Source organism: Podarcis cretensis (assembly GCF_951804945.1).
Source record: "Podarcis cretensis genome assembly, chromosome: 6".
In the NCBI taxonomy this organism is placed as follows: Eukaryota; Metazoa; Chordata; class Lepidosauria; order Squamata; family Lacertidae; genus Podarcis; species Podarcis cretensis.
Genome location: NC_137175.1, coordinates 101,073,728 through 101,096,071, shown reverse-complemented (window position 1 = coordinate 101,096,071; position 22,344 = coordinate 101,073,728). Strand labels below are relative to the sequence as shown.

The 22,344-nt window shown below is 43.9% G+C and overlaps 1 protein-coding gene across 6 annotated transcripts in view; it reads left to right on the top strand.

The window, feature by feature from the left end:
• Nucleotides 1-22,224, top strand: part of LOC307218705 (flavin-containing monooxygenase 5-like) — a 33,174-nt gene extending 10,950 nt beyond the window's left edge. For all 6 annotated transcript variants that reach the window (XM_079981435.1, XM_079981436.1, XM_079981433.1 and 3 more), the window contains 8 exons: nucleotides 4,201-4,371; nucleotides 5,360-5,548; nucleotides 8,305-8,467; nucleotides 9,809-9,951; nucleotides 13,023-13,222; nucleotides 14,502-14,854; nucleotides 15,796-15,868; nucleotides 21,790-22,224. In XM_079981435.1, the coding sequence (XP_079837561.1) occupies nucleotides 4,237-4,371; nucleotides 5,360-5,548; nucleotides 8,305-8,467; nucleotides 9,809-9,951; nucleotides 13,023-13,222; nucleotides 14,502-14,854; nucleotides 15,796-15,868; nucleotides 21,790-22,135 (1,602 nt within the window). In that variant the 5' untranslated portion in view covers nucleotides 4,201-4,236 and the 3' untranslated portion in view covers nucleotides 22,136-22,224. The remainder of the gene's footprint in view (nucleotides 1-4,200; nucleotides 4,372-5,359; nucleotides 5,549-8,304; nucleotides 8,468-9,808; nucleotides 9,952-13,022; nucleotides 13,223-14,501; nucleotides 14,855-15,795; nucleotides 15,869-21,789) is intronic.
• The last annotated feature ends 120 nt before the right edge of the window (nucleotides 22,225-22,344 follow it).

Below are 22,344 nucleotides of genomic sequence, written 5' to 3'. Positions count from 1 at the left end.
AAGGATAAAATGGCATATGAAATGTTGAAAGGGCACACCTGCTGGTTTCACTGGAGTAAAAGCACAGGAACTTACAAAGCAGCAAGAACAACTAAAATAGCTTACTTTCAAAAATAAATGTGAGGAATGGAGAAGACCAAAGCACTAAGGAATTAGTGTCAGGATATCCTCTTTAATAAGTTTCCTAAGTGTAATATCCTGTTATGAAATCACTGGTTTTTTATTGAAAGGAATAACTGAGTATTGCTTTTACCCAGGCATAGGCAAACTCAGCCCTCAGATGCTTTGGGACTACAATTCCGATAATCACTGGCCACTGGTCCTGTTAGCCAGGGATGATCGGAGTTGTAGTCCCAAAACATCTTGGAGGGACGAGTCTGCCTGTACCTGCTTTTACCTATATTACAATTTCTAGAGGAGTGCATAGAATGTTCTACAATCCTCATACTAATCTTGTGAGGTAGGTTATTAAAATTTTGCTAATAAAAAAAGGAGGATGAGAAAGTATAGTTTCTTCCCTGTCACTTAGTGGCAGAGGTGGTTTGTAAACCCACTGGATCCATCCCTCTTAGTTGCAGAGAGTCTCTCTCTAGACCGTTCCATGATTTGCTTCTCTTGCAAGAAAATATGGCCTGGACGTTAACCAAACCATCTGCATAGAAGAAAAAAATTTCTTTCCTTCCAGTAGCACCTTAAAGACCAACTAAGTTAGTTCTAGGTATGAGCTTTCGTGTGCATGCACACTTCTTCAGATACACACTTCTTCAGAAAGCTCATACCTAGAACTAACTTAGTTGGTCTTTAAGGTGCTACTGGAAGGGAAAAAAAAATTCTTTTATTTTGTTTTGACTATGGCAGACCAACACGGCTACCTATCTGCATCTGCATAGAGACAAGGCATGCAAAGGTCTGGCTGGAATCCATACTGCAGCATGGATAATACAGCCTGGGGCTGAAAGATAACAGCTTGTCAAAGCCATGGCGGTTGAGCTCACAGTGGAGGGTGAGATTTGAGCTGGGGCTTCTGGCTCATAGTTGAAGAAGCTCCGTTGTTATGAATATCAGGACACAGGTGTAACTTTTCATTTACCAAAAGTGAGGTAGCTTGGTTGAGGGCTCCTCTTCCAGGCAGCACCTGAGGTGATGCATGGAGGCTGGCCATAATAAAAAAAAGAACATGTCTGAAGGCCCACTTGCTATAACTTTACATGTTTATGGACCTAGTCAGTTCTGAGACCTGGTGAATTATGGCAAAAAGCCATAGTCTGACAGAGGCATCATTTATACTAATCATAGAATCAGAATTGTGGTCAGAAGGGACCCCCAAGGGTCATCTAGTCCAACCCCGCTGCAATGCAGGAATCTCAGCTGAAGCATCCCTGACAGATGGTCATCCAACCTCTCCTCAGAAACCTCCTAGGCAGGGGTGGTGGAAAGGGGAAAGTTGCCACCCAGAACTGTTCACAAGGGTCGCCATAAACACCCAGAGTTATGAGAAAAGGTCCTCCTGCTTCTTCACTTCTAGACCTACTTTCCAGAATATGGAGTAACATTGTGGGACATTTATTGGATCTGGGAGAACAGGGTAAAAGCCACGGCTTGGCCCTCAAGTGAGGCCTTTGGCCAGTCATTGTCTCTCAGCCTCACCTACCTCACAGGGTCATTGTGAGGATAACATGGGAAATGGGAAACCAGGAGGGCCACCTTGAGCACTTTGGAGGAAAGGTGGGGTATAAGGGGAAAGGAGTCATAGAATCATAGAATTGTAATGTGGGAGGGGATCCCAAGCAGCTCAGCTGGTCCAACCCTCTGTGATGCAGGCATCCCTGACAGATGGCCATCCAACCTCTGCATAAAAACCTCAAAGGAAGGAGAGCCCACAACCTCTCAAGGGAGACTGTCCCACTGCCAAACAGCTCTTACTGTCAAAAAGTTTTTCCAGATGTTTAGTTGGAATCTCCTTGCTTGTCAGTTGAAGCCATTGCCTTGAGTCCTACCCTCCAGAGCAGGAGAAAACAAGCTTGCTCCCCCTTCCATGTGACAGCCCTTAAGATATTTGAAAATGACTATCATATCTCCTGTCAGTCTCTATCATCTTGGTTGCCCCCCTCTGCACATGTTTCAGCTTGTCACCATCCTTCTTAGATTGTGGTGCCCAGAATTGGACAGAGTATTCCAGGTGTGGTCTGACCAAGGCAGAATCGAGTGGTACTATTACTTCCCTTGATCTGGATACCAGACATCTGTTGATGCAGCCTAGAATATTGTTAGCCTTTTTTGCTGCTGCATCACACTGTGGACTCATGTGAAGCTTGTGGTCCACCCTAAACCCTTTTCACATGAACTGCTAGTAAGCCAGGTGTCTCCCATGTTATATTTGTGCATCTGGTTCTTTCTGCCTAAGTGTAGAACCTGACATTTCTCCCTATTGACATTCATTTTTTTAGCTTGCACCCAGTTCTCCAATCTGTTAAGGTCATTTTGAATTCCGATTCTGTCTTCTGCAGCATTAGCTACTCCTCCCAGTTTGGTGTCATCTGCAGATTTGAGGAGCATTCCCTCAATTCCTTCATCCGTCACTTATAAAGACATTGAACAACAATGAGCCCAAGACAGAACCCTTTGACACCCCACTTGTCACTTTTTCCCAGGATGATGAGGAATCTTTAATGAGTACTAACAATTTCCCTCTTAAACACACGTTTTACCTTTTGAAACATGGTAAAAATATGGCTGCTGAAAGACCTTTCTGATGGGGAAAGTCAACAAGAGAAAATGACATCAATGAGTACCTTTGGTATCTTGCCTGCAGGGGGATTTTGTGGCTTCCTGGTGCAGAAATTGTTGCTGGTTTGAACAAGAAGAGAAATAAAGTAAAGCTTATCTTCACTGAGGGAGGAGTTCAGAGATCATGGATGTATTTATTTTGTGGACGTGCTGGTCAGACCTGCCTGGTTGAAATAATTATCTCTCGAAGTGCCATGGGGAAGGTTCAGAGATCCAGCTAGTGCCTGAAATGGATATTCATCGCTGTTTAGTGCTGTCGGCATACTTTGCCTGTCATGAAAGAAGGAACGTGTTGGGCAACAACAAATGGGATTAAATCGGTCATAGTGTTGTTGAAAGAGCATGACATATGCTCACACCAGCTGAGACCAGGATGGAGAGGGTACTTCTGATCCCTCCCCATGAGATGCTCAGGGAGACTGGCATGCACAGCCCCCTACAATTCCCCTGGCATGGTTACTGGCAAACCTGAGCTACACTTGGTGGGTCGTGCGGTGGGGGGGAGGCCAAGGGGCTCCCTCCCATAGGAACCACTTTCAGCTTGCTGTGCATGGCTTTCTTTCACAATCCTGGGCAGAAGCCCCTATTGAAAAGCCTCTCAAGCCTTGCAGGCATCCTGATATCCCTTCCTTTCATCTACGGTGAACCTCTTACGATATTGGTGCCCATTTCCATGACCCCACTGGCCCTTCTGCTATAGGAAGGAGGCCCCCTGCTTCACCAGTAAGCCTTGATGCCCCACCGTCATGTTCATCAAACAACATTCATAGGCAAATAATTCCTCCACACAAACACACAAAAAGGTGGATTCTTCCTAAGGCTTTCCCACAGTGACTGAAGCACAAATGTTCTCCTGTTGGCCAAGGCACAACTGAGCCTCCAGGCTGCCGGGAACTGCACACAGATCAGCTGTGAAAGCATGAACACAAGGAACGGAGTCAGCACTAAAAAGTGGATATGAGTGTTGTATTTAAGATTCTTTACTGTGTTTACCATTTGCTCAACTCTCCACTGCACTCCTGCTGCTGGTGTTTGAAGTTGTGCACACATGACATCAGCCACAATCCATCTGTATTCTGCAGCTTCCTGAGAAAAACCTACATTTGACTCATTTACCTTCACACCAGTGCAATTTCCTCATAGACACACTTTGCAAACAAATTTGACTAATACAATTCATTTTGGATGCTATTTTTAAAAATTTTAATATATGGCTTTTAATGTACACTTTCCCCTAATATATGCAATTTTGTTCCTCTTTTGGGTTGAAACCAATTTCAAAGGAAAGGTGCAGATCTGGTCAGGTATCATTTTGGGAATTGCAAAACAAGTTCAGGGAGATATGTGTGCCTGGATTATTGAAGGTGCAAGAGTGTGAACTTTATGGAAATAAGTATCTCTTTCTCCTCCTAGCCTAGCCCTAACATTCCTGAAATTGGGAAACCAGCCATGGCAAAGAAGAGAGTTGCAATTATAGGAGGTGGCTCCAGTGGACTTTGTAGCATCAAATGCTGTTTAGATGAGGGTCTAGATCCTACATGCTTTGAGAGCAGTGAAGACATTGGGGGGCTCTGGAGGTTCAAGGTAAGCCAGATCATTTCATAAATGTTAATGTTTTTCTTGCTGAGGATTCTGTCAGTGGGGATTTGTAACAACAACTGCTAAAAACCTAGGAGCAGGAAAGGAGCAGAAACTGTGATGGGAAAATGGAAGCTTTAACCTGCTAAAAGAAGTTCTTGGTTACAGGAAGGAAAGATTGACCATGCTCAGCCTAACTGAATGCAGGGCCAGCAAGTTGGATGCCTGTCTAAGGAGGCAGCTCCTCCAATATCCAGTTTTTCTGGATCTGCCTTTGCTGCTGCTCCCAAGCTCAAACAAAGCACTAAATACTGGCAGGTCGTGTGTGACGTTATGTGTGGGCTATTTCTTATTGTGCATCAGTAGATCACAAAGATAGAACACCTGAGTTTGCCACGCACCTTTTCTGCAGTTTGACTTGCACAATATAATTTTTTGAGGATGAGCTAATTCATGGTATACCAATTCATGGTTTCTCTGAAAGTAGTGCCTCATATATGTCTGTCTCTGCCCTTGCAGTACTTTTCAAACAGTTTTAACATGTGTATTGCAACTCTCCAGATTTTTCTTCGACAAAGGAAATTGATCCTGTTAAGGCCTAGCCTAGATTTCCCAGTGATTGGAGAAGCAAGTGCCTCAAACAATATTATAATTGCCTTTGTTACTTGCCTTTCAAAGAAAACATCCCTAAGTGACATACAGTGGTACCTCTGGATGCAAACAGGATCCGTTCTGGAGCCCTGTTCGCATTCTGAAGCGAACGCAACCTGCGTCTGCGCGTGTGTGGGTTGCGATTCACTGCTTCTGTGAATGTGCGTGACGTCATTTTGAGCGTCTGCGCATGCGCCGAAACCCAGAAGTAACGCGTTCCGTTACTTTCGGGTCGCCGCAGAGCACAACCCGAAAACCCTCAACCTGAAGCAACTTTAACCCGAGGTATGACTGTATACGAAATGAGCACAACCTCACCCTCTTAAAATTATGCTTCCTGCAGGAGAATCCTGAGGAGGGACGGGCCAGCATCTATAGATCTGTCATCATCAACACCTCCAAGGAGATGATGTGCTTCAGCGACTTCCCCATCCCAGACGACTTCCCCAACTACATGCACAACTCCAAGATTATGGATTATTTCCGAATGTACGCCAAGCACTTTGATCTTCTGAAATATATCCGTTTCAGGGTAAGAAGAGTAGGACAGAGCAGCTGTGTTCTGGCATGTTTCTAGGTTTGGAAGAGCAAATTCTGGGCAGAAGAGTTCTTGACAATATACTATGCAATATACTATGAGTAGTTGGTCCAAGTGGCCTCTCTCATGTTCTCTCTTGCCATAAGCAGAGTATTCAGTCAACAGGGAGGACATTGAAGAAAACCAAAAATGATGCCAAAAACAAAAAGAGATTGGGGATTAAATCCTGCTGTCTTGTCTACCCGATGCAGAATTATACGCTGTCCTCCTGCTCATCAGCTGACAGCACCAGCTGTGGTTTGGGGAAAGTGGCCTCACAGGGTCACATTGGACCTCCTGGCAGCCTGAGATTGGCCTGTGGCTGCAGGTTCCCCATCCTTCTTTTAGGTGGAAGGAAGTTGAGAGTGTGTTTCTTCAGCTCTTTTCAGCCTTTCCTGATCAATCTGTGTTCGCTTTTTTGTAGACCACTTTTTCTTTTTCTTTTTGCTTTGTCACAGCAGAATTTTTTAGGATGAAAAGCTTGCAATCTTTATTTGTGGGAGAGAAGGGGGACACCAAAACTCTGTCTTCTTCCATCTCTAGCAACCATTGAAGATGGGGTGGAGCCAGTGGAGAGCAGAAGGCAGGAGACAACCTGTCTAGGGAGAAGGGTCACGAGGGTTTAGTGAAACAAGAGGCTATAGAAGGTGTGAGTGGATCCCTCATGCAGTTATTCACTCGGTTACATGCCTTCCTGTCAACCGTGCACTTCTGCAGACTCCAAGAGGACAGCATAAAAACTGCTTTGCTAAACAGTTGATAAACAGGACTAATTGATGCCAGCTTACACAGAGCTAAGCTAAAACACAGGACTCGTCTGTAACGTCGCAAAAATGGCATGGTTTTTTCACTTGCAATCCTTTTGTTTGAATGAACCATACAAAGTTCTGACTGAGTGGCTCAGCAAGATGCTTAGCAAACACATTCTTGCCAACTGCTGTGAGGTGTAACCTATCTCTTGCCAGAAGTCCTTACTCAAGAAAGCGGAGAAGAAGTCAAACCTTTCCTGACTACATCCCCTGTGCAGCCAGTGGTTTACTTCCAGTATTTTCCTCCTTCCTGGGCCACGACTTTCATCAGGAAAGAGTGTTGAAAAAAACCTCCGTGCCCCATGGTCCTTGAGCTTCCAGTCCAGAGTCTCATAGTTCCTTGCTATACATCAAGGGCTGTGTCTGGCAGTATCATTTGAATGCACGTGGATCAGAAGGGAGGGGTTGTGACCAGTGGGCTTTATAAGCCTTGGCAACTTCTCTGTCCTTGAATTGTTGCACCCAGGACATCCTGTTACCTCTGCACACTGCTGCCTCTGTCCCCCTCAGTAAGGAGTCCCCTTCCACCAACCCAAGTCCCTTCCTCCTCTGGGGAGTGGCAGGAATCATTCCATAACACAGTGCCTTCCAAAACCACCTCAAGAGTGTTCTAAGCGCTGCAACTTATGTTCTTGATCCTCTGGCCCAGTATCTGTGTCTGAGGTGAGCGCAAGGAATTAATTTTGCAGCTCCAGTGACACAGCATGGCTTCTGACAGTACTGCTTCTGTGAGCCAAGTTCCTTCAGGAGTTTGTCTCCTGCAACGGGCGATCTTCCTCCTCTGTAGTTGTTCTTCCAGGACAGTCCACTCAGCTCTATCAAGAAAGTCATCATCTTGCCCAGTAATTTGAAGGGTGACTTGGCTGGCCTCAAGTTGCTGTACCTTCTCTTCCAGCGAGGCAACCAGCTTGCACTTGCTGCAGGTGTAGTTTTGCACATTCTGAGGCAGAAAGACAAATATGGCACAGGCGTTGCAGGTCACTTCAGTAGCCCCCTCATCATCCATGTCTCTTAGTCCTACAGACACCATGAGACGGCACTCTGGGCCTTCTCTTCCAAATGTCCTCGCCAACACTCCTGTTTATTTGCAAGCTCTCAGAAGCTGCTATCAGCCAAGTCTACCTGCTGCTGGCTGATAACCCCTCTGCCCACTCCCTCCCTTGTTCAGCCTGGCTTCCTCTTGGCAGTAGCATGCAGCCACACCCACAGCCAAGCCACCAAGCAGCTCAGGCAAGCAACCAGCCTTAATCCCAAAGAGATAAGCTCACTCTTTTTAGTCTCCTCCACCAATTTCTCCCACTGTTGTTTTGTCAAATCTATTGTGCATGTGCTGCTGCTGCTGCTGCTGCTGGGGGTTCCCAAAAGGAAGAAAGATGCAATAGAAATGTTTGAATAAATAAACAAAATACAGTGGTACCTCGGGTTACATACGTTTCAGAATTAAGTTCTTAACCCAAGGTACCACTGTACTTATTCTAGCATGCTGTAAAATTCATCTATTTCTTGGTACTGGAGGAATTGAAATTTACCCTTGAGATTCAACAATGGTTGTGGGTGGTGCTTTTCTTCCAGAAAAAGAAAAGGTGTCAGTACTCACTACGAAGTTGTAATAGTCAGTGCCACACTTTTAACCAATGCTTTTCATTGGCGGTGTGGGTGTGTCGGTACTGCGTACCCCTGAGTACCCCCAGAAAAAAAAGAATTTGCTCAACATGGAATAATCTAAGGTCTGGTCCCAATCAGTTTTATTTGGAAGCATTTATTTTCATTTCAAGTGTGTAGGTTTAAGACCGCAGCCCTTAGGTGTCTTCTGATATGTATTTTGTACCATATGCTGAGGCATACATTAATATCACAGAAATAAATCCTTCATCATTCTCTTGCTGACTTTTTTCTTTCCAGACCAAGGTGTGCAGTGTAAAAAGGCGCCCAGATTTCTCTAGCACTGGCCAATGGGATGTTGTCACAGAGACGGGTGGAAAAGAAGAATCATCTGTCTTTGATGCAATCCTGGTTTGCACTGGGCATCACACAAAGGCACATCTGCCGCTGAACTCCTTCCCAGGTACGCTTTGTAGGTGCTAAGGGGAGCGACGGAGCCATTGCAGGCAGATGTTACAGGCAATCCTTGTTTTGCAAGGGGGTTACGGACCCCCGCGTGCGCCAGCTGAGCACACGTAAGACCACTCTGCTCCTGCCCCTTCTCATGACGTTTTTATGACATTTTGTGACTGCTTCAGGGTTTGCCACCCATCAGTCGTTGCCTCTAGTATGGAAATGTGCATGCTCCCCTTGCCATGTCTCACTTGCCTGAGCTTCCCACAGCTCATGCTGTTTTGGGCACTGGCACTTACATAAAGGAGCTCAGCAGAGAAAACCACATGGCAGTGTCCGTCTTATCAAGGAACCAATCCTGTAACTGCATTTCTCTCTCTCTCTCTCTCTCTCTCTCTCTCTTAAAATAAGCTAAGTTCTTCCTTTATGTTTAACTTGCTACTCATTTCTATAGCCTTTTCCAGTGTGCAAAGTGTGGTGTATTTGTTATCCCACAGTTATTCTCACCACAACTCTGTGTAGTAAGTAGTGCTTAGACAGAGAACAGGTCGTTCATTTCAGCCAGTGAGTTTCAAAGTATCACACTGGCACAGCTGTATCACACTGGTGCAGCAGTTCTTTCCGTAGTTCCATGGGAACTTTGGAAGCTGACTTATAATGAGTCTGGCAATGGATCCATCCAGCTCTGTATCGTCAAAATGGACTGGCAGCAGTTCTGCAGTTCCATTGCCTTTTCCTAGCTGTGCCAGGAGGTGCTGAGGTTGAACTTGGGGCCTTTTGCATGAAAAGCGTCTTCTCTCACACTGCCCTTGAGTTGATCAGACTAGGGAGGGGGATAAGTGCTAAAATAAGCAACAAAGCATTAAAAACCAAAGAGCAAACCGTGTGTATGTCATAAAAAGCAAGTTTTCCAATCAAAAAAGATTACTTCACTAGCATAAAAGTTATTTTTTTCCTTCCTAGAACAGTACAGAAAGTACATTTGCTTAAAAGTTTAGGCTCACAAAACTGAACTAGTTTTGCAAATGTGGTTTGGAAAGATATTGTGAGAGAATTCAGGGGGGGCAAGGAATAAAATTTGTCTAGATTGGTTGCCATATGTCCTCTTTTTCCAGGACATGTCCTCTTTTTCATGGGTAGAGTCATCATAGAGATCCATAGTTCAAAGTAGAACTCAGCAAATGTGTCCTCGTTTTTGCTCTTCAAAATATGTCCACAGTCCTTAGTGCAGTTAGTGTTGCAACTACAGAGTTTACCAGTTTCATACCAACAGAAAACGACAGTGCCAGATCTCATGTACAAGACGCATCCACACTACCTGAGCTTGAACAATTTTGCTCTTTACTTACAGGAATTGAAAAGTTCAAAGGTCGCTACTTTCACAGTCGTGATTACAAGAGCCCAGCGGAGTTTGCTGGGAAAAGAGTAATTGTGATTGGCATTGGGAACTCAGGCGGGGACCTTGCTGTGGAGATAAGTCGCTCGGCACAACAGGTCTGGCTACTATTATTTATTATTGGTTAAATTTGTATCTCACCCTCTACCCGTAGATCTCAGGACAGTTCTATATTGTGATGGTTTTGCCTGGTGTAGCAGCCCCAGAGTGTGTCAAAGATGTAGTAGCAGAATGCCAGTGGAAGGGATTGGTTATGGAAAATGTCTGAGAGCAGCGAAAAAGAGCTAGACCAACAAATCAGAGGCAGGAGCTAAAGCAGGAGACTGGGATGAGGGAGGCCAAGAGGCAGAGAGGAGTCAGTCGTGCGGCAACAAGCTCCCCTCCGACAACCAGGAGAGGCATGAAATGGAGGAGCAATCTCCGATCGATTGCTTGGGGAAAGTCCTGGGCTGAAGGGAGACAGGGGCTTTTTGTCTTGGTAACTTTTGCATGGGGACAAGACCTGCCGGGAATGAGTTGCTGTGTTTATTAGGCCTGACACTCCACCATGTCCCGGCAGATTGTGGTTTTGCTAATAAAGAGTTAGTTCCAGCTTGCACAGCATGATTGACTGCCGGCTCTCTTGTGACAGAAGATGGGCACTGAGGCAGGCCCCCATCTCTAGGGACCCCTGGGAGGTGCAGAAGGCAGGGAACAGCATCCCTGGAGAGAGAGAGCTCTAGCTGGTTGGAAGGCGAGGCTGTGGAAGGCGGGCAGATGATGTCTCAATTGTCACTCATGCTGCCAGGGGAAAGTGGGTAGTTGCAAAAAGGATACCCAAAGGATGGGCTCTGGGAAGAGGGAGGAGGTGCTTGGATTCAAGCTCTTTTCACTTGCTGGCTTCACCTGCTGGCAAGGAGAGGATTTTTAGAGCAGGGGGGCTCCCAAACTGTGCTCCACGAGCTTCATTCAGGTGGTCCACAGCATGTCTGTGGATTTGTGGTTGAAGCCAGGAGACCCCACATACATTACAGGCAGCCCCCCGTTTATGCAGGGTTGACAACATCCCAAGGTGCCGCACACATCAGTGAAATCACGTAAAATTGAAACCCACTGAAAAAGCCCGCAAGTCCCCCACCCTGCCCCCTTTCCACCCTTTTAGTGATGTTTCAGTGACGTCTTTATGACGTTTCCAGGTCACTTCCTGGTTTGGCGGCACAATAAGCATATATACTGTTGCACATGCACTGAACACACATAAACAGGGGCTGCCTGTACATTAAATACTCAAACTGAGTTTTAATTGTATTTCTTTGCCTTCTTTATTTCTTAGATTTATAATATCTTAATATTTAATAAATAAAGGCATCTAGCACAATGCATTGTAATTGCTACAACACGCAGAAAAATAACTAGTCCATCAAGGAAGGCCCTCAGCAATTTTCAACTGGTCCATGGGGTGGGGGTCTCATGTCTGAGGCCCCTTCAGCTGGGGCCCAAAACTGATATCAGACAAAATTGGGGCAGTACTTGGCTTCAAGCAGTGTTCCCACGCCACCTCCCAAAGGAAGATATCATGTTCCCTGTAATGCCTGCTCTTTAATTCTGTGTATTGTCACACTTTTAGTGACGAAGGCACTTTGCACATGCGTTGGCACTATTCTTAAATATTGCTGCACAAATTTCTGAAAATAAATTCCAGGGCTGATGATCACATACACAGAATCCCAAAATCGTGGAGTTGGAAGGGACCGCAAGGGTCGTCCAGTCCAACCTTGTGGCATTGAGATACCAGCACTGCTTCTATCATTTGCACATTCATTAACTAAATTCATACTGTTTTGTCTTTAGATATGGTTTTCTCCAAGTTAAGCTATATATCTGTGACTTCCTTTTACGTGCAAATGCTAATTAATTTTGTTACCCATTTTTATTTTCTGACTCAGATCCCCAGACAGATCCTCTGAATAAGTAATAAGTTGTTTAGCCTCAACTTCTTAATTTATTTAATTTTTAACCTAGCAATTCAGGGGGTTGGACTAGATGACCCTCAGGGTGCCTTCCAACTTGTTTGTACGATTCTAATCTTTTGCTTTCTTTCTCAAAATTGCAATGAAGCCTTTTAAAAAGAGCTTTTAAGTTATCACCCAGATTTTAAATTTGTTTGTCGTTTCTTCCATAGATTATACATTTGATGAAGATTTTAGTGTATTTAATTTGTAGTCATTATTTTTTTGTTCATTAAAAATGTGTTTTACCCTGTTTTCTATATGGCAGCCTAAAACATCCATTGCATAGGCAGTTAGTTAATGTGGGTTAATTGTGCATTCAGAATTTTGCAAAGTAGTTCATTACTGAATAAGCATCCGACAGCCAAACAGATACTGTCAATTTAAATGTGGTTTCAAGAAGCTTGATAACTTCTTCACAGTACAGTGGTGCTTCGCAAGACGAAAAGAATCCGTTCCGCGATTCTCTTCGTCTAGCGGTTTTTTCGTCTTGCGAAGCAAGCCCATTGGCGGCTTAGCGGATTAGCGCTATTAGCGGTTTAGCGGCTTCTAGTGGCTTTTAGTGGCTTATCGGCTTATCGGATCAGCTGATAAGCGGCTTAGCGGCTTAGAAAAAGGGGGGGGGAGGAAAAAAAGTCGGAAAAACTCGCAAGACATTTCGTCTTGCGAAGCAAGCCCATAGGGAAATTCGTTTTGCGAAGCGCCTCCAAAACGGAAAACCCTTTCGCCTAGCGGGTTTTCCGTCTTGCGAGGCGTTCGTCTTGCGGGGCACCACTGTATCTGTCTGGCTGTCAGATGCTTACTCAGTAACAAATATATTAAACTACTTTGCAACATTCTGGATACACAATAACTCATAGACTTGAATGCATAATATTGTATAGTTACTCATCTCCTTGGCTCCAATGAAAGTAGGGGCATCCTAAGGAAAAGCGGGACATTCTGGCATCAAATCAGAAACTAGGATGGCTCTGTAAATCCAGGACTGTCCCTGGAAAATAGGGACACTTGGAGGGTCTGCACCCTCTGCTCTCTGTGTCCAGATATTTTCATCTATCTCACAGGTGATGTCCAACTAAAATGTTCTGCAGTTTTGGGGAACGTTGCAGGTGGAAGAAGGAACTTCATGAAGAACAGATCACATGGACATCTTAGTTAAATAATTGTCTTCCCATACCCAGGTCTTTCTCAGCACTCGCCGAGGTGCATGGATACTGAATCGTGTTGGGGAAGGAGGCTATCCAGCAGATGTGGTACTTTCTACTCGGTTTAACATCTTACGGAAGAAGTGCGCAACCATGTCCATGCTGAATCACTGGTTGGAGAGTCGTTTAAATGCAAGATTCAACCATTCTCATTATGGCCTGAAACCTAAACACAGGTATGGCTCAGCAATATGCTAATTAGTCAATGTATGTCTATACATCCAGAACGGATTCCGTTTGACTTCCAAGGTACGACTGTACAGTACTGCATTTTCCAGAAAATGTCAGGTGTCAAAGAAATAAAGAACTATCTGACGTTTAGAAGACATCTGAAGGCAGCCCTGTTTAGGGAAGTTTTCAATGACTGATGTTTGAATGTATTTTTAATCTCTTGTTGGAAGCTGCCCAGAGCAGCTGGGGAAACCCAGCCAGATGGGCGGGGTATAAATAATAATAATAATAATAATAATAATAATAATAATAATAATTATCACCACCACCACAGAGGACAATTTAAGGATAATAGACATAACAGCTAAAAATAATGCACTACAATATGTGGCTGCTCCCAGACTGGCTCCCTCTTTGTTGTCCTTCTGCTGGCATGTGACCACCTTGTTCCATCAGACTTTGGGAACTGACTGCTTTCAATGAAAGGGCTGCTGCTGTGCTGCTCCTATTGGAATAACTTATTTTTAAGAGATATATTATATTTATATATGTATTTATATAGTTTATAGAATTGCATCCTTGACCATTAGCCATGCTGCCTGAAGCTGTGGGATCCAACATCACCAGAGGTTCCCTATCCCTGGTTTAGATTAGGCATGCCCCTTGCTTCATATGTTAATTAGGCACCCGGCAAAAACATTCCTCCTCTTCCAGGCTAATTAAACAAACGATGGCCTTTTAAAATGTAGAGGGCGGTATTGGTTTTTTTTGTTATTATGCTATATATTTTTGTGCTATATATTTTTTGTATATTTTAAATTGTAAATGACCCTATGATTTTCATGAAGGGTGGTATAGGAATAATAATAATAATAATAATAATAATAATAATAATAATAATACCATTTTAATATTTTAATTTGTTGTTGATCTTTAGTCTTTGCACTGCTTACATATTTTGAAAATATTATACAGTTTAGAAATGCTTTTTAAATAATAATAATAATAATAATAATAATAATAATAATAATAATATTAAATAGCTATTTTGAGAATTCACGTAGCCAACACTGTCAGTATAAGCCCTTCCCTTTTGCTTGCACAACGGCTTTCCCCACTGCGACCGCCATGTGCCCCTGCAATTGGCTTGAGGTTGGGAAAAGTCCCAGAGCAGCATGTGGCAGGGAGCAAGCCTCTCTCTGACAAGCGGAAATGCTTCTGCCGATGGAACGACTGGAAGACCATGACACTGACTTCCACCCTGTGTGTTTTTGTATCTTTCAGGGTTTTCAGCCAACATCCAACCGTCAACGATGAGCTTCCAAACTGCATCATTTCAGGGAAGGTGCTGGTGAAACCAAACATCTGTGAATTTACTGAAACTGCTGTTGTCTTTGAAGATGGCTCTAAGGAAGACGATATCGATTTTGTTGTCTTTGCCACAGGATACAGTTTCTCTTTTCCCTTCCTGGGAAACTCTGTGAGAGTCATTGAGAACCAGACCGCCCTGTATAAATTTGTCTTCCCCCCACACTTGGAGCAGCCTACTCTAGCAATCATTGGCCTTGTGCAACCCCTGGGTGCCATCATGCCCATTTCAGAGCTGCAGGCTCGCTGGGCAGTCCGTGTGTTTAAGGGTAAGAGCTTTCAAACTGCTCCATTTCATGCTGCTGGTAATCTCAGGAATCCTGTGTTTGAAGGAATGAGCTATACTGGCAAATTTGGGAAGTCTGGACACGGCAGGTGTTAATTTCATGGCACCAGGTCTATTTACTGTCACTTGACCTTGCTGAATGATGAGGGGGTAGTATTTCTTCACGGGAGCTGACCATGGAGCCGCTTCCTTTATTTGAGTTGTGACATTTTGGGGGACAGATTTGAGGGCACTGCTATGGGGTGCTGCCTGGCCCAGAGACGCTCCTAGGGGCCAGAGGTTTGGAGAGAGGGGTGGCGGAGCTTGCTGCCACCTTAACTTTATGCAATAACAGAGGTTTTTTTATTTCTTTTATGCCCTTAAAATGAAGGGGCTCCAACAGCTCATTTAAAAATAAGAAAGCAAAGCAACTGCCTCCTTGAAGCAATGTGTCAACAATCTCTTTAAGAGGTTTTCCAGAAAGCTTTAGGAAAAGGGAAGTCTTCCTTCCCCCTACATGGTAATAATGGGTGTGGGTGTGTGATATTTGACACTTTTTCTTTCTGGTGAGTGAAAGGAAAAAGACTCATTCTCTCCCACCTGCTTTATTACCAGGATGTTAAGTGGGGCTGGAAGGGGAGAGAGAAATTGGGGTGGGAAGGTAACATTTTCTTGGGGACCCTGAAACCTAGCAGCATTCCAACTCCCCTTATCTATCTGAAAGCTCAGAAATATCAGCTTTAGTTATGCACACAGGGAATCTAGGCTGATATTTCTCAAATGAAAAGAGAATTCCTGCTGACTAGGATGGAGCAATTCTGGTTTGTTGCAGGAGACTTCAGGACTTTCCAGAAAGGGCCTCTTGCCTCCCTTGATTACATTTTCCAGCTGCCTTTATCCAGGTCCTCTAAACGTTGCCTCTTCCCTTTTGCCTCTCTTTTCTAGGACTTGCTAAGATACCATCAATAAGTGGGATGATGTCGGATATCACCAGGACATCAGCAGCAATGGCTAAACGGTAAATGACAGGCTTAGCTTGAATGGTTACCAGGTAGGCTAGTCTTGTAGTGTTGCCACTTCCTACAACTGCACTTATTGCTGAGGTGCCTCAAGGTGGGAGTTCACTCTTGAATCGGAGCTACTCATGCATGCATGTTTTTGGGTGGGTGGTTGTGGGTTTGTTTGTTTTTTTGGGTTGTTTTTTGCATTATCTGCATGATATTGTTGTCATAAAAATGTCAGCCACTAGTTTTTATTCATTTAATCGAGCCTACCCATTCTGTGGAAGATCCAGTAAGTAAAACGAGCCCAGTATACAACTCTGGTCACTGCTGGTGTGGGGGTTTGCTAGTATATTCTTATGGTGGGCTGGGGCTGGGGGACTGGCTTGGTGGTGGTTTTGTGGCTAGCTTTCATCTCCCTACTTCCATTTGCTTTTCATCTGAGCGTTTTGTTTCCGGTGGCCCAAACAATATTGTGTTTATTTCCATGGATTGCTGCTTGCATAAGGCTGCTTTGAATTTGAACTCAGTTCAGAGGAGATTCTAACTGCAGTACATGTTGGTTTGCAAGCCCCCTCCACAGAGGCTGGCCCCTCTCACTGTCCTCGGAGCTTGCATACCGGTAACTTCCTCTGGCTGACATCCAGACAGACCAGGGAGATTTTGATAGGCGACATTTTCCCAAGCGTGGGTAAAATGCACAACCCCTCCCTCCTGCTTCCGCAGGGGAAAGAAAATAAGTCAGAAATCTATTTACATGATGTTTATTTCTGACATTACAGCACTAGAGAAAAACATGTCCTTTCAGTTCAGTTCTTCCAGCATGTCTGACAAACTTCCTGAACATGCGCACACAGAAGGTTTCAAGTTACACTCTTCACAAAGACTTATCCAGCCTGTGAACGTCCTGGGAAATTCTTCTTTCCCACAGATAGGCGCATCATGTGATGTCAACAATCTGGCTGTCTGCAGCGGTGATGTTTCCATATACTGACATCCTCCCCCATATGAATCATCGTTAGCTGCGGACAAAGCTTGATCCAGAGAAGAAAACAAACAGTTGTTATACATGTAACAATCCCCTGTTGTTTCAGTTCCACCCTTGGAACTACCCGCCACTGGTTTCACCAATGTAACTCTCTGGTTGTCTGTTTTCCAAGGAATGAGTGCTTCTGCATTACCTTGGTTAGGGAATGTTGTGTTACGCTTAGCAACTCCCTGTTGTGTCTTTGTCTCTGACTTAGACATACCCTTAACCTGGCTTGAGTTGTCAGCAATAGTAATACATGCAACAGCTGAACTAGCAAACTCTTGAGAATACCTCTTTGGTGGTATGCCCTTTGTGATTCTCTCAGACCTGCGTATGAGGTACTGATCCTCTTTGCTGACTGGTTCAGTCTCAGGACTTTTCGGAGAACCAGTTCCAATAGTAAACAGTGGTTCATCCTTAACCTGTGAATGTCTAGCCATCGTGTGTGAACCTTTCTCAATGACTGTGTCAACAGAACTCTCTGAGCTTTTTGTATCAGTTTCAGTACCACTATAATCAGAATAATCACATTCATCATCTGAATCATCAGCAGTGGGAAATGTGTGAAAAATTACTCTCTCCTGTCCAGGAGCACTCTCTAGAAATTTTGTAAGAATCACCTGACCAGATTCAGACAAAATTACTCTGTAGAGACCCTTTTCATAACCCACAAAAATGCCTTTTGCATTCTTCACCCCTTCTGGAGTTTCCGTCCTGATCTGAGACCCAAAAACCTTAAAATGTGTGGCAGGTGGTTTTCTGTGGAACAGCTTCTCAAAAGGAGAACATTCCATGCCTTTTGAAACCTTTCTCACCCAAGTGTAACAAAAACATGATAAAGATTCAGCCCAATACTCATGTGGCAAGTGTGAACTCAGCAATTGTGCCTTCATGCCATTTTGCAACACTCTGTTTTACACACACAGTTTTGTTCCATGCAGCCTCTGAAACAGCAACCTTGTGCTCTATCCCTTGCTTCTCAAGGAAATCCTGAAAATCCTGTGAAATAAAAATTGGCTTCTTATCTGTGAAAAGAAAATCAATATTAGCATCATGAACATTCTTAACCTTATCACAAAACTCCTTAAACCTTTCTAAGGTTTCTCTGGGATTCTGCAGCATGTAAATCCATACATATTGAGAAAAATGATCAACAAATACAAGATAGTATTTTGCATTGCCTCTAGATGGTGCTAAAGGACCAATCACATCAGCATACACTCGCTGAAAAACACTGTTAATCTTTGTTGCCTTTCCTCTTGTGTCTTCTTTCGAGATACCTGCAAGAGAAAGCATTTTAGATTCACATGCTGTGCACATTTTATAATCTTTTTCATCAAATGTTAACAGATATAGTCCGTCTTTCTCTTTTGCAGAAAGATACAGCTCTCCATCTTTGTAGATTTTGCAACTTTCCTCATCATAGGACAACACCAGTTTCTTCTTAGTTATTTGAGAAACACTCAGCAGATTGTACTTTAAATCAGGAACAAAATAAACATTGTTTATAGTCAAGTTCAGGCTTTCTAGATACACAGTTCCGATCCCAGTTTGTTTACAATTAGCGTCGCTGAAAAACCCAGCCTTGCTTTCATTTCTGAAGCTTCTTTTCTCTCTTTGCTTTTTAAACTAACCAGCTCATAAATTTAGCTCAAAAAGTACTCACGACCTGTCGCTTAGCAACGGAATTTCTTATCAGCTCTGGAATGCGAAGTATGTGGCTTCTCTCCGCTCTGTTTTATCCAAAACAGGAGCTTTTTTCCCAGGGAACCGAAGACTTTTCAATTCGCGTTCAACATCCAGCCATAAATCAGCATCGCAGAGGTCCGTGGATCGCTGCTTATCAGCATAAAAAACGTCTCCCATCCGCCGTGCTTCAGCTTGTTGTGGCAATCATCCTCTGCTCCACAGAGGCTGGCCCCTCTCACTGTCCTCGGAGCTTGCATCCAGACATCCAGACAGACCAGGGAGATTTTGATAGGCGACATTTTCCCAAGCGTGGGTAAAATGCACAACCCCTCCCTCCTGCTTCCGCAGGGGAAAGAAAATAAGTCAGAAATCTATTTACATGATGTTTATTTCTGACATTACAGCACTAGAGAATCATAGAATCATAGAGTTGGAAGAGACCACAAGGGCCATCAAGTCCAACCCCCTGCCAAGCAGGAAACACCATCAGAGCACTCCTGACATATGGTTGTCAAGCCTCTGCTTAAAGATCTCCAAAGAAGGAGACTCCACCACACTCCTTGGCAGCAAATTCCACTGTCGAACACTCTTACTGTCAGGAAGTTCTTCCTAATGTTTAGGTGGAATCTTCTTTGTTGTGGTTTGGAACCATTGCTCCGTGTCCACTTCTCTGGAGCAGCAGAAAACAACCTTTCTTCCTCCTCTTTGTGACATCCTTTTATATATTTGAACATGGCTATCATATCACCCCTTAACCTCCTCTTCTCCAGGCTAAACATGCCCAGCTCCCTTAGCCGTTCCTCATAAGGCATCGGTTCCAGGCCTTTGACCATTTTGGTTGCCCTCCTCCAGACACGTTCCAGTTTGTCAGTGTCCTTCTTGAACTGTGGTGCCCAGAACTGGACACAGTACTCCAGGTGAGGTCTGACCAGAGAAAAACATGTCCTTTCAGTTCAGTTCTTCCAGCAAGTCTGACAAACTTCCTGAACATGCGCACACAGAAGGTTTCAAGTTACACTCTTCACAAAGACTTATCCAGCCTGTGAACGTCCTGGGAAATTCTTCTTTCCCACAGATAGGCGCATCATGTGATGTCAACAATCTGGCTGTCTGCAGCGGTGATGTTTCCATATACTGACATACCAAAATAATAACAGAGATATTTAGACTGCTTTGCTGCCCTTGTGGACAAGACCTCAGTATTAATTAAAAATGAAATTCATGAAGTGGGCCTACCCTGCCCCAGCACGTTTGGCCTATTGTGAAATATGATAACTAAGAGCTCGTAGCTACGTACGACGCATGCATGTGACGCTGCACATGCACTGTGCAGCAAACTTAGCGGTTTGCTGCCGGCGCCGGGATCCTCTTCTCGTGGCTGCAGCAATGTGACTTCTTGTCACCCTCGCAGGCATGGAACCCAGGGCGTACTGGCCCTCCCCCCGTTGCGACGCCACTGGGTGTAGATTCTGTACTAAGCCAAAGCCCTGAGAGGGTTATAGTGACCCATGACAAGGACTCCAGTTTCTGCTCTGAAACATTGCTATCATAGTCATCTGTTTATTTGTAGGCCACAAAACTGTGTCCAAAGTATCTTATGACATATGAACAATAATAAATATAATTAAAAATACATATTAAGAGCAATTGAAAACAATCATCCTATCAATAAAGGCAGAACATAAATGCATGTCCTACTAGGTAACAATACAAATAAGCTAACCTATTTTAACAGCTTAAAACTAAGTAGGAGAACAATACTCAACATAAAAAATGGCAGTATATACCCCTGGGAGAGGGGGAATCATTATTTCTGCAGAAGCTCGCTACAATTAACTGGCATGCATTGGATGCCATGTAGAGCCATGTAGCAACCTTCCTTCCCAGCTCTCACCTGGGCCTCCTATGCTCAAAGCTCATGTCATTCTCAAGGTGAAGACCTTCCCACCTCCTACCCATGCTCTTGTACCTGCCTCCAAGGTAAGTAACTGCAATGCTCTCTACAAAGGCCTTCCTTTGAAGAGCATCTCAAAGCTAGTGCAGACCATGGCTGCTTGCTCACTGTATGGGGCAGCAAGAAACAACAACCACGCTATCCTTAATCTTGGGGCACTGCAGTGGCTGCCTGTGAGCTACTGGGCCCAATTCAAGGTGGGAGTATTAGGATGCAAAGCCCTAAATCACTTGGGAGCCAAGCAGCTTCCATCCTGAAGTTGGTGATTTGGGGGAAAGGCCCTACGCCTGGTCTTGCCCAGGAGCACCTGAGGTGAAAGAGGAATGTGCCACTCCCAGCCCCCTAACCACTTCTGCTGGGATGCAGGTTAGGACAGTCTCAGAAGCAGCATGCTGGCTATCAAACTCCCTCATCCAAGTTTGGGGCAGATAGTTTTATCACTTTTTTATACTGTTGGTTTTAACTGCTGCCTGTAATATTGTTTTGAATCGGTTTATGTAATTTTATTGTTGTGAGCCACCCTGGGCTCCCCATGGGGAGGAAGGGTGGGTTATAAATGTGACTGATTGAATGAATAGCAAAGTAAACTATATTTGTCTCTTTTTTTAAAAAAAAATATTTATTAAGAGTTTAAATATTACAAAAAGAAAGAAAAAAAATTAGACAAAACAATATAATACAATACAAAAACAGAAAGACTACATAAAACATTAAATTAACAAATCAAAACAAGAACAATTAAAAACACATCCAATATTTTCAATCTTATCTTTCATTCACTTGTTTCATCGACTTCCTCACGCCTCCCTTTTTGTATTCCGCTTCAATTAACTGTTTCAGCAATTCCTTTCCATCTTCCTGTTTTCTGTCCTGTAATTTATCTTAACATATTCTAACCTTGTTTTCCCCCTTTAATACATTAACAATCTATCTGTACCTAGTTCCTTATAACATTTCTGCCAAAGCCATATAACTTCATTCCACCATTTTTCTAAAACTCATTAATTTTACAATATTTCTGTAAATAGTCTTTAAATTTTTTCCAATCTTCTTCCACCGACTCTTCTCCCTGGTCTCGGATTCTGCCAGTCATTTCCGCCAGTTCCATATAGTCCATCAACTTCATCTGCCATTCTTCCCGGGTGGGTAAATCTTGTGTCTTCCAATACTTCACGATGAGTATTCTTGCTGCTGTTGTTGCATACATAAAGTTCTGTCCTTCTTTGGCAGTAAACCATATTTGTCTCTTCCCCCTTCCATGCCAGGTATGTGAAGAGCCAACGCCATACCATCCAAGTGGACTATATTGAGTACATGGATGAATTGGCTTGTCTGGTGGGGGTCAAGCCCAGTGTATGGCCTCTGTTTCTTTCTGACCCCAAACTGGCCTGGGAGCTTTTGTTTGGGCCATGCACACCCTATCAGTACCGCCTCGAAGGACCAGGGAAATGGGATGGAGCCAGGAAAGCCATCTTGACGCAACACAACCGGATCCTGAAACCCTTGAGAACAAGGCCTGTTGACAATTCAAGCAGCAACACCTTCGTGCCCCTGTGGATCAAGCTGGTTGGCCTTGTGGCTTTCTTGGCTGCAATTTTTGCTTATTTTTAAATGCTGAAGAACAACATTGTTTAATAGAAAGAGGAATTGGCTGAAACTGATCATAAATCCCTCAAAACAAATAAATCCTGAGGATCTGATAGCTTCACTAATGAAATTTATAAATGTTTCAAAGATACTTCAATCCCTATTTTGCACAGACCTTTCAATGGAATTTTAGACGGTAACCTCCTCCCCCCGACACTTGTAAACTCTCCTGG